Source organism: Rhinatrema bivittatum, chromosome 12, assembly GCF_901001135.1.
Source record: "Rhinatrema bivittatum chromosome 12, aRhiBiv1.1, whole genome shotgun sequence".
Lineage (NCBI taxonomy): Eukaryota > Metazoa > Chordata > Amphibia > Gymnophiona > Rhinatrematidae > Rhinatrema > Rhinatrema bivittatum.
In genome coordinates this window covers 55667605-55679561 of record NC_042626.1, presented here as the reverse complement: position 1 = coordinate 55679561, position 11957 = coordinate 55667605, and the positions used below count along the sequence as shown (strand labels likewise).

General features: G+C 43.8%; 1 protein-coding gene across 1 annotated transcript; it reads left to right on the top strand.

Moving 5' to 3' along the window:
* Positions 1-2145: 2145 nt before the first annotated feature.
* TMEM101 (transmembrane protein 101) lies at positions 2146-10712 on the top strand. The gene is made up of 4 exons (XM_029573490.1): positions 2146-2339; positions 3519-3699; positions 7855-8001; positions 8418-10712. The coding sequence occupies exons 1-4, from the start codon at positions 2209-2211 to the stop codon at positions 8724-8726; spliced, it is 768 nt and encodes a 255-aa protein (XP_029429350.1). The 5' UTR covers positions 2146-2208; the 3' UTR covers positions 8727-10712.
* Positions 10713-11957: the final 1245 nt, after the last annotated feature.

The following is an 11957-nucleotide window of genomic DNA, read 5'->3' as shown; positions in this document are numbered from 1 at the left end:
TGCAGGATACAGAAATCAGAACCCTACAGCTTAGGTGCCCAAGTTCTAGATACATACCTCTCTATTTTATATATGGATAGTGCAGATTGGTTGAAAAAACTATAGGTACCCCACTGGTCACGGCATGACATCTGATGATCAGAGCTGCCAAGTTACCCAGTTTGAGGTAGGAGGTTTTTTTGGCCAATCCTGGTTTTGAGCTTTGGAGTCCTTTATTTTACCCACTGAGATCAGCACAGCTGATACCAGAATGGGTCAGGATAAGGGTTGTCAGAAACTGAGGACAATCTAAAATGTCTGTCCTAGAAATGAGTAATTTGGTAGCTCTGCATGATCCCCCCCAGCTTGTGATTTGACCAAGGATTAGCCCAGCCTTTAGCAGCTTTTTAACTGTCTACACACTACAACAGGGGTGAGCAACTCCGATCCTTGAGTGCCACAAATAGGTCAGGTTTTTAGAAAATATCCACAATGAATATGCATGAGATAGATCTGCATGCACTGCCTCCACTGTATGAAAATATACATCATACATATTCATTGTGAATGTACTGAAAGCCAGACCTGTTTGTGGCACTCCAGGACTGGAGTTATCTACCCTTTTTTAAAGTGTGGTAAGCCAGTCTAGTTTACAGGCTATCCACAGATATGGAAATAAACCAGATTCTAGGAACATCCTGGAAGCCAGACCTCTTGCTGCTCTAATTACCTTATCTAGCAGCTAGGGATAGAGAGCTTAATATCTAGCTGCAGAGTTACCCAGTTCCAGAAAGATTTTAGGCAAGTACTGGATTTCCGACAACCCCCATTCTGATGCATTCTGTACCCTTAGTGAAGAAATTGCCATGCTGGGTCAGACCAAGGGTCCATCAAGCCCAGCATCCTGTTTCCAACAGAGGCCAAAACCAGGCCACAAGAACCTGGCAATTACCCAAACACTAAGAAGATCCCATGCTACTGATGCAATTAATAGCAGTGGCTATTCCCTAAGTAAACTTGATTAATAGCAGTTAATGGACTTCTCCTCCAAGAACTTATCCAAACCTTTTTTGAACCCAGCTACACTAACTGCACTAACCACAGATTTCAGTGAATAGAAAAGAGGTAGGAAACTCCAGTCTTGGGATGCCACAAACAGGTCTGACTTTTAGGATATCTATGATAAATATGTATGAATATATGGAGGCAGTGTATACAAATATATCTCATGCACATTCATTAGGGATATCTTGTAAACCTGACTCGTTTGCGGCCCTCGAGAATTGGCATGGTCTACCCTGGGGTAGAATTAGGGTCTACAAATGCCACATATTAAAACAGGGGATTCTCAATCTCAGGACACACCAAGCCAGTCAGGTTTTCAGGAAATCCACAATGAATAAACATGAGACAGATCTGCATGCATAGCCTGCACTGTATACAAACCTATCTCATACAAACCTGTCTAGGTCAAGGTTTCTCAATCCACGCCTCGGGACACACATTGCCAGTCAACTTTTTAGGATATCCACAATGAATAGGCATAAGATATATTTGCATCCAACGGAGGCAGTGCATGCAAAGCTATTTCATGCCTATTCATTGTGGATATCCTGAAAAACTAACTGGTTAGGTGTGTCCAGAGGCCTGGTTTGCGGACCCCAGGTCCACTGATCGGGCTATTTCAGTCCTGGTTTTGCCCCACTACATGCAGGAAGATGTGGTTCTGATTCACTTAGGATAGCGGTAGGCAATTCCAGTTTTAGAGTGCCACAAACAGCTCTAGTTTTTAGAATATCCACAATATAGGCTTGAGAATGATTTTCATCTAATGAAGGCAGTCAATACAAATCTATATCATACCTGTTTGTGGCACTCGAGAACCGGAGTTGCTTACTTCTGACTTAGGGAAATAAATGGGAAAATAAGAAGTAAAAATCCATGCATGCACTTAGAGAAAAAACTGATCAGCCAGTTTGGTTGACCCGAGGTGACCACGTTATCAAGGAAAGGGCAGGTTTACCGGGCATTCCTGGTTTTGTCCCAGTACATCTAGGTCGCAGCCTTGGGCGTTGTAAGATAAGTTGGGACTACATGTCCCTACATCCACTCGGAGGCCTGATGAGCGGCAATTGTCTCTCACAGATCCCGGGCCTTTTCTTCACTCCCTGATTTCCCGCCCGGAAGGCATCGCAGGCGGACAGGAAATGAGTTTTGCCCCGCACCAAGATGGCGGCCGGGAGCCGGCGGCAGCTACTGAAGCTGCTGATGCGTCTCGGCTCCATCCTGCTGACCCGCTTCCCCTTCTGGAACTGCTTCAGCCAGCTCATGCTCTATGCCGAGAGGGCCGACGCCCGCAGGTAGGGATCGGGATCTCGAGGAGACAGAGAGACGGGGATCTCGGGCAGTCCAGACCCGGGGTGGGCGGAGACAAGGGAACACTTGTTGGAGATAGCTCCCTTCAAACAACCGCCTCGATTCAAATGTTCTTCCGCTATCAATGTTTCCTGCTTCCTGCAGTGTAACTGTGCCGCTCTACTCTTTCCTTGCCCGCAGTACCTGTGTGCCCACGGTCTTTCCTGCCAGGCGTCGGTGTGCAGGCACCACTTCCTGTTGAATGGACTTCCGCGGGCTATCGTATCTAGCAGGATCCCTGCCCCACATATTGAGTTCTGTTCCCTGGGTAGATATTGGTACCACTGCACACTTGAGTTCTTTGTAGACAATAAAAAAAGAAAAATGCTGGTTAATTGGTACCAAAAGAGAGTAACAGAATAACATGATTATAAGTAAATGATGGCAGAAAAAGACCAAGTTAGCCCATCTAGTCTGCCCAGTTGTCGTTCTTTCCCTTTGGGTAGATGAGCATATAACTTCCCATACTGGACCCAATACTAGCACCCTGCCCCCATGTCTTTTACTTGAACTTTCAACCCTTTCCTATCACTGCCTCCACATCAGTCCCAGGCGTACTGGCGTCCACCCCCTCCACTGGTAGGCCATTTCAGGCCTTATCTCCCTCTATGATTCTTATAAGACCAGCACTAAATCCCAATACCCAGATCCCCTTATAGTTATCAAGGTTTCTAATAATCTACTCAGCTACCAAAACCAGTGAAGCATTTGTCCAAAGCACCAGGTCTCCTCATCTTCATTGATGATCGTGTTTTAAAGATGGTCACTCCAGGCAGATCACCCTAGTGCCTTCTTGGAAATGCAATGCAGCTGTACTGTTGCTGTTAAGTTCGTAACCACCACTGCTCTGTGCAGGTTACCCGTTGGCTACCCCCATGGCCTGTGGTGCTACTAGGTCATGCTTCTGCGATCCCTTCATGCCATGCAATTAAGAATTCTCTATTTTTATCCAATAACTTTTAGAAGTCTGTTTACAGTTTTAGCTGAAGGAAAGTAAGAATGATCCGCTGGGTGAAACCAGTTAGAAATCTTGAGAAAATGCTAATAAAATGGATAGACTTTTGTTTTGGATTTATCAGAGATGTGCAGGTAGCGATGGTTCTTGCTGGGTTTGTATTTTCCAGGAAGCCGGATATCCCAGTTCCGTACCTGTACTTCGATATGGGGGTGGCTGTGCTCTGTGCCAGCTTCATGTCCTTTGGCGTAAAACGCAGGTGGTTTGCGCTTGGCGCTGCCCTCCAACTCGCTGTGAGCACCTATGCATCACATGCTGGGGGTTACGTGCACTACGGCGATTGGCTGAAGGTAAGCAGAACCCGTCTGAGTGGAAGGCTTTGTAAACCAAAGATAAAATAATGAAACAGTTCTAAAAACTATATTTGAATCTTCCCTTCTCAGAGTGCCTTTCGCCTGGCTGTCATCAGGAACCAACTTTGCACATTGGATTCTTTCATGCACAGCTTGTTGCATTTTTCCTTTCTTTTCACATTTCTCTGCCTCTTCTCTACCAGGTCCCAACAGTTTTCTGGTGAAAGAGCAGATTACAGCTTCCCTGGAGCATCTTCCGGTGTTGGATTTTGATAATTTGCCAGCATAAAAATACTTGACTTTACTTTCCTCCTCCAGGATACTAAAGTTGAGAAGCTTTATGTTTAATAAAACTTGATAATCACCTCAACCAAGACACAAATGTATGTACAAAAGCTACATCCATAATTTGCTACACTGCAGTATCAAGAATTGAACATATTTACATAATAGTTCATAATCACATTGAAAATAAAACAAAAGTGCAACATAGCTACACTCCCAACTTCCATGCCATTGGTATATTTACTCAGTCAAAGGCTAGCTTAAATAACAGTGTCTTTTAAGCAGAGCTCTGAAAGTCTTTAGGCTCTCCGTGTGAAGTAACAGAGGCAGAGAGTTCCATAATATTGATGCAGCTCTGGAAAAGCACGTTCTTTAGTGTCTGTCAGATGGGTTTGCTTCATAGATGGGAGATCCAAAAGATGCCACTGCAATGATCTTAGGGATCTCATTGGTTGATACAGGTCTCAGGGCATTTCCCCATGGAGAGGCAATTGCATTAATTGTTTTATACATAATCAAACATATTTTGTACTGCATCCTGTATTTAATTGGGGGCAGTGTAGGTGTATCAGTACTGGAGTAATGTGTTGGCATTTGAACTAATACCAGCCATCAGCTTGGTACTAGCATTTTGTAGTAATTCGGGATCACCTTGTCATTACTTGATTATTGTACTGTTGATACCTGAACTACAGTGTAAAAGTCTTCTTTTCCCAAAAGTTGTTCAAGCCAATTAAAACTCGGCTTAAAGAACCCAGACTGAATCACTTACTTAATGTGATGCTTACAAATTAAGCCACAGTCTATCCATATTCTTAGAAATTTCATATATGGAAGCAGTGGAAAAGAAACCTTGTCAATAGTAACACTGGTTGCTAAGCACTTACAGGCTGATACAATAAAGCTGTGTGGAAAACAGGCGCTCAGCCACCTCTCCTGGGCACCTGATAGAATATTTAAATGAGGGGTCACGCTGCCAAGGAGGCACTAGGGAGAAATGTGCACCCCTAGTGCCGCCTCAGCAGCAGGCGCCTAGAAGAGGTGGCTGTCAGCAGGTTAGGAAAATGGACGCACGTTAATTGAGCGTCCCGTTTCCTAACCTGACCGCCGGCACATTTTTTTTTTAAACCTTTTGGTTCCTCTGACTTAATATCGCCGCAATATTAAATAGGAGGATATACAGAAAAGCAGTATTTTCTGCTTTTCTGTATACTTTTTCAGGCTGCTTAGAAATTAACATCTGCTCTGGGCAGGTATTAATTTCTGAGTGTAAAAATGTGTGTGTATTGGGCACACTTTTTTTTTTTTGGATCTGGGGTGAATAGCTAATAGCCTCATCAACATGCATTTGCATGTGATGAGCACTATTATTCGCAGGGGGGGGGGGGGGGGTTGGAAGTGTGTTTTGGACGCGTTAATCTCCTTATAGTATAAGGGGTTGTGGACGTGTGTCCAACCGCGGGTTAAATAGTGCACTCAGTAGAGAGCGTTGTATCGGCCTGTCAGTCTGTAGTCACTGAACAAGAATAAATTCAGATTTTGTATCATTCAGGGAAAGTTTGTTGTGTTGCAGCCTTCAAACAGATCCAGTTATCTCATTTGTGTCCGTCCAATTAGGGCAGACGCGAGTGAGGAACTGAATGTCATCTGTATAGATTTTATAACCATCCGTCAGGGTTGCTAGAATCTTGCCTGTAGGCGCAAGAGAGAGATTGAATAGCGTTGATGAAAGTGCAGTCCCCTAGGGGACTCCTGTGTGCATGACATGCCATGATGATTTTTCTGCTACCTATTTTCTGGGAGCATTAAAAGAAGTAAGAGGTGAACCAAGCTAGAACGGTGTCTGATTACACCACATTCTCTTAGGCGTCATGGTCAGTTGTGCCAAAGGCACAAAACCGTCCCCGCTATCAAGACCTCTTCTGAGCTGATCAGATAGGGAAGCCATAAGAATTTGCATACTGAGAGAACCTCTTAAGCAAAACCAATAGGGGTCAAGGACCTGATGTACTTCGATCGACAATTATTAAGAGCTTTAAAGGTATTAGGACAACTCATTGACCACCTCGTGAAATTACCTAAAAGGAACTAATTTATCATTCAGACAACATCCAACAAAGCATTGATCTGTGCGGTCTGGGCAAACAAGCATTGGGGTAACTTGCTTGATGCAGCGGTTACTACCCGTAACCATTAAGCCTTATGCTCACCTTTGATGCAACTCCAACATTGCTCTCTGCATCAATGAAAGGGGATGGCAGGAAATTTGAATCAAACAGTTACCAACAAGGTTGATGAAACAGATAAGGATGGGAAAATAAGTGTGGGAGCTTGCTGGGCAGACTGGATGGGCCGATTGGTCTTTTTCTGCCGTCATTTCTATGTTTCTATGAATTGCTATTTAACAGTCTAGCTAACATGTATATAATGTGAATGTCGCATGTTTAGATGTTGTGTGGACCAGTAATGTGAATGTTGCTTTTGTAAACCATTGTGATCTTCTTTTGGAATGACGGAACATAAAATGCCTAAATAAATAAATAAAGCTCCCGATGCTCTGTGAACAAGCACAGAATTAAAAGAATGTAAAAGAAATTTAAAAACATTTCTATTTTAAAAAGGCCTTTGACATTGAGCTAAAACAGTGAGAAACTTCACTACTTAATATAGAGCACTGAACGAAGGAATAGTATATCCTCTGATATATTTAATAGAGTGCAGAGTTAGAAATATGGAGGTCTATATTCAAAAGCCATTGAGACGAATAACGCTGGATAAGATGGGGGGGGGGGGGTGTTCTGGGGAGGAGCGGAGTTGGCTGGTTACCTTCTGAGGCTAACTCTGATCGGGCTGTAGGGCCATTCTAAGGTTAGCCGGTTATACATTTATTTATTTATTTATTTATTTTGGTTTTTATATACCGGAAGTTCCTGTATAATATACATATCACTCCGGTTCACAGATAACAGAGATAACTATCGCCGGGATGGCGGTTTACATGGAACATACATACTATTCTTGTGTTCCTAATCGAGGGAGCGAGCCATGGTCAGGGTCTCTGAGGATGATTTTTAACAGGTTTTAACGGTGTCACTTTATAAGCCTTCACGATGGAGCTCCCATTCCTTTATAATGGCCTTAATGTTACTTGAGCTGGATAAAGACAGCTTTCTGGAAGTTTAGATCATTGAACTGCACTGAATCAGTTTGGCCTTTTGTAAGACAGAATTCATTCGATGATGTGTCTGCGTTATGCTGAGCATTATAAGGGGCATTATGACACTAATCAGTAAATGATCTGACAGCAGGACATCCCTTACCCTAATTTGAATCAATGAGTGCTTTAACCAAGAAGGTGTTCACAAAAACGAGGTCAAGCGTGTGGCCCCCCTCTGTATGTGAGCTGTTGAGTTATTTGTGACCAACCCATGGAATGTAAAATCTTAGGAAACAGAGAGCATGATGATGGCATCAGTGTTGCATCTATGTGTGTGTTAAGGTCACCAAGTATGTTTAAGATGGTTTTAGAAGAAATTAACTGTTCAAAACCTAAAGACATATTAGCTTGTAACAAACAGAGTAGAGACAATACATGCGACAAATGCTCAATATTTGTCACTTTAGAGATTTTCCCTGATTGGAACTGTCACCTTTTTGGTGTTTCCGGTTTCAAAATGTCACATTATGACACCAGTTCTATCTCAAAAACACAACTCACTGCTGTACATTGATGATAAAAAATCTTTTCCAACTTCTCGGCTCTTTCCCTTGCCTGGATCACTGCACATCTCTTGCCACGCAGCAGGAAAGACTGTGTCCTTAATCAGTCGTTAGCCCTGATCAGTTATGTTTTGCATTCTCCTGCAGGTGAGAATGTATTCCCGGACGATAGCTATCATCGGTGGGTTCCTGATCTTGGCCAGTGGTGCTGGTGAGATATATCGTCAGAAGCCACGGAGCAGGTCACTCCAGTCCACAGGGCAGGTCTTTCTGGGAATCTACCTCATTTGTGTGGTACGTGGCCCTGGCAGTGTGGTGCTCGGAGCACAGAGCCACAGTTCCTCTCCCCTGCCACTATGTGACCTTAAGGAAGTCCTTTATCTCTCTATACCTGTGATGGCGAACTCCAGTCCCACAAACAGGCCAGGATTTCAGGATATCTACCATGAATATGCATGAGAAAGATTGGAATGCACTGCCTCCAATGTATGCAAATCTGTCTCATGCATATTCATGGTGGATATCCTGGAAACCTGGCCTGTTTGTGGCCCTCGAGGACTGGAGTTTGCCATCACTGGTGTATACAATGGCTTGGCTTGTAGGCACTCTGGGGCAGGGATGATAGGAATCATGTGTGCATGTTAGCACTGAAGAAATTAGAACTGTCTTTCCCATACCGCTAAATCTCCAACCTTGCCTTCTGTCCGTAGGCCTATTCCCTGCAGCACAGCAAGGAGGATCGGCTGGCGTACCTGAATCACATCCCAGGCGGCGAGCTAACGCTGCAGCTTCTCTTCATCCTCTACGGCGTGCTGGCCCTTTCCTTCCTCTCCGGTTACTACGTGGGCACTGCGGCACAGGTCCTTGCCATCGTCCTGCCACTGGTCATCCTGTTCCTCGACGGGAACCTGGGTTACTGGCACAATTCACGCCATGTGGAGTTCTGGAACCAAATGAGGCTCATTGGGCAGAATGTGGGCATTTTTGGGGCTGTGGTCATCCTGGCCACAGATGGCTGAACCAATAGAGGGAGGAAGCAATGCTGAAGTCTGTCTTATGTACTAAGCTATGGGTGGGATCATTTTTTTTTTTTTTGAATGTTTATTTATGCCTCTATTAACTTTTTTCGGTGTAGCAATTTTTGTTGGTCTTCAGCAAGATTCTGGGGTATGTTGGTTTTGACTTTCTTAGCTGAACCTTGGTGGGATCACTTAAGGTCTTAATATGCTTCTTTGCATATGACTGACATTTCAGCGCACACAATGACAAAAATACCACTTGATTTACTTTGATTTAAGAGAAGTATCTGGCTAGCTGGGAACAGCAGATTAAGAAAGCTCCTTTTAAGATGGAAGAGACTGAGAGGCTTTTGATATCTTTCCCCTTCTGCTCCCCTCCAACACCCAGATATGCCCGGTCTGTGCTCCTTCCTTCGGAGAAGTGGATCATGTTAAATTCTCTTGTTCCTCTTGATCTTTTACATCATGTCAAAACTTCGTGAAAACCTCTTGCTTTTGTGACTTGGTGAAAGCGAGAGCTTGATGTGTTTGGGTACCTGTTTTATGATGGGGTTATGGTGGCATTTATTTTTATTTTTTTTTAAATCTAAAATCTTTCTAGCAGGCAGAGTTACTGCTTCGTGAAAACAGCTGGTGCAGATGGCGCTGCAGGCCTTTCTGTGCATGACATCACGGGAGGGTGACCAGCACATTTTTCTGATGATGTCATGAGCCAGGAAGAGCTGAATGATCCAAAAGTGTTTTATTTTGTAACTTACTTAGTGTGCAAGCCCCCACCCCCAAGGTCTCTCTTTCATAAAGTGAGGTATGAAGCTAGAGATGTTTCTTAAAAAAAAAAATATATATATGTTAATACAGATTGATGGTGTGCCCCATAGTTTTGGAGTGAGAGAAATTGCAAGAAATTTAGTTTATTTAATAATCCTGATGTACCGTATTTCTGCATCGAACCAAAGAGGTTTGGTGTGGTGGAAGCAGAACATGAAGCATTAGGCCAGAGGTGTAAATAGATTTTATTTTTTTGCTTCTAATTCTTGCAGCATTTTGAGTTGTCATGCAGAAGCACCAAGGCTCCCATCCTCCCCCCTCCACCAAGACCTCCTCTGTACCAGGGCTGCAGGACGCACCATTGAGTCTGCTCCTGCAGCCCCGCCTGCCTCCATTCTCCGCTCCATGGACTCATGGGGTGACAAAGCATCTGTGAGACAGATGGGGGGGGCTCCATAGGTGGAAAGGGACCCACTTCCTGGGAAACTGGGTGCATCCTGCCAGCCCTTGGCACTGAAGGCTTGATAGGAAGGAAAAGAAGTAGAACCTTTTACAGTGGACTCAAAGCCAGCTGTACTGTGGAGGGCACAGAAAGATTTTTCCTTTTCTTGGAGCAGTTTCTGACTTTGCAGAAAGATCCTTTGCAGAGGGACTTATCAGATTTTCCTCCACTTTTGACTTCTTTTCCTCTTGGAGAATGTAAGCCGGGTGCTGACAAACTGAACCATAAAAAACAAAAAAGTTCTGTATGGAGATAGCGGAAAAACATTTTCTCTGGCCTGATTATCTTACGAATGCTGGTAGATGAACATAACAGGCAAAGATGGTTAGCAGGGTGATGGATAGCTATGCTATGGAGTATTTTATGGCTAAAGGCATAAAGCAGGCCAGTAATACTGCAGGCACAGGCACAATTGTAATTTGCAGTTTGCATGATAGACCTAATGGTGCAGTGCTGTTTTTTCTTCCTTCAAGAAATCTTGTCCTGTTAGTCCAGTTCTAGTTCGGATTAATCTGATCCCTGCCTGCAACGAATGACTGCAGTGCTTTGTTTTTCCTCTTTAAAATTTTACTGTAAATTGGGGGAGGGTTGTTCACAAATCCGGTCCTTGACAGCTGCAAGTGGTTGAGGTTTTGAGGGGAAATTAAAAAAAAAAAAATGCATGTTATATGAAAAAAAAATAGGCAATTGTATCTCACACCTGTTTGCTGTGGATCTACTGTGCATTGCAATGAATGCTGCCTCAGCCTGCCTTGGACCAAAGGCTGCCAGAGCAAAGGTTTCCCCAGCAGATGGCGCCATTCACCCAGTATCCACTCTGGTCCCAGCACATGGAGCCTCAGGTGGCCTAATCTCCTCCAAAGTCGCTGCACTCCACCACCCCCACCCCAAATAACATGTAAAATGCAGGTCGAGAGCTCAATTTCACGGCCATCTTCTTCCCAGTGGTATTTCTCTGGACATTCATAGGGTCATTTGTCCTGGGGAAGAGCCTCTGTTCCCTGCAAATGACCAGCCCCCTAATTGAAAAACAGTTCCACATGGGTTTTAACACCCAATGAAGACAGCATCAGGAAAACTTGACAACAAAACCGACATGGGGTGACGGTGATGCTCGTTCATTTACTGCACTCAAGAAATCCCTGCTTTTCTGGGTCACTTAGAGCCAGGGGAGGCATGACAGAGGTCAGTTCTGTTTGGTGTAAGCTTCTTGGGAAGCCCAGAATGGTTTCTAGTGTAGATAAAATGGCCCAAGATGAGAGCAAGCATGTGATGAATTAGTAACGAGTGTAGCATAGACGACGTCTACTTTTTTATTTTAATTTTTTTTTTTTAGCTACCAGAAAAACATTTCTGGAATTTTATGGCCAAATCTGGATGTGAGCATGATAGATAATGCTTAGTAAGACCCATCCATTTCTCAAAGGCTGTCCTTTCCTTCTTGGTGCATTGTCTGTGAATTATCTTAGATTACTCAGATGCAAGCAGACTGCTCCCTGTTCCTTTGGGGGGGTGGGGGAGGAGTGGTGAGCATTCCCCTGAGATGGGAGGAAACTGGTATAAGACACTGCATCATTTATAAATTCTTCCCTGCTGCTCTAGCCTGTTGGCAGGGGCTGCTCAGAGCTCAGAATGTCACTGGCGAGTTCTGCTGGTCTCGGATAGTGTAGCAGGGAAGCGTCTCTGGCATATAACCAAGAAACTATAGCGCCTTTCGGTGCTCTATTATATGAAGATGGTTGAATGGCGCAGGAAGGAGTTTTTTTTATAATACAAATGTAAACACTAATACATGAGTGAAATAGATGTCTTTTGTCTCTCTAAGGTAGCTTTCTAAATGAAAAGAACACAGAAATAGAAGGATAATACATTAGAAAAATATAAGGTGATATTTTTTTATTGGGTGGCTGTCAGGTTTCTTATCACATTATATACCATAAAGGTAATGTCATTTTTTTGCT

What these genes read in the sequence shown, in the direction of transcription:
- TMEM101 (XM_029573490.1), top strand. Translation starts at nt 2,209, where the DNA reads ATGGCGGCCGGGAGCCGGCGGCAGCTACTGAAGCTGCTGATGCGTCTC. An exon ending in ACTACGGCGATTGGCTGAAG is followed by an intron (nt 3,700 to 7,854) that starts GTAAGCAGAACC and finishes ATTCTCCTGCAG; the next exon opens with GTGAGAATGTATTCCCGGAC. An exon ending in GAATCTACCTCATTTGTGTG is followed by an intron (nt 8,002 to 8,417) that starts GTACGTGGCCCT and finishes TTCTGTCCGTAG; the next exon opens with GCCTATTCCCTGCAGCACAG.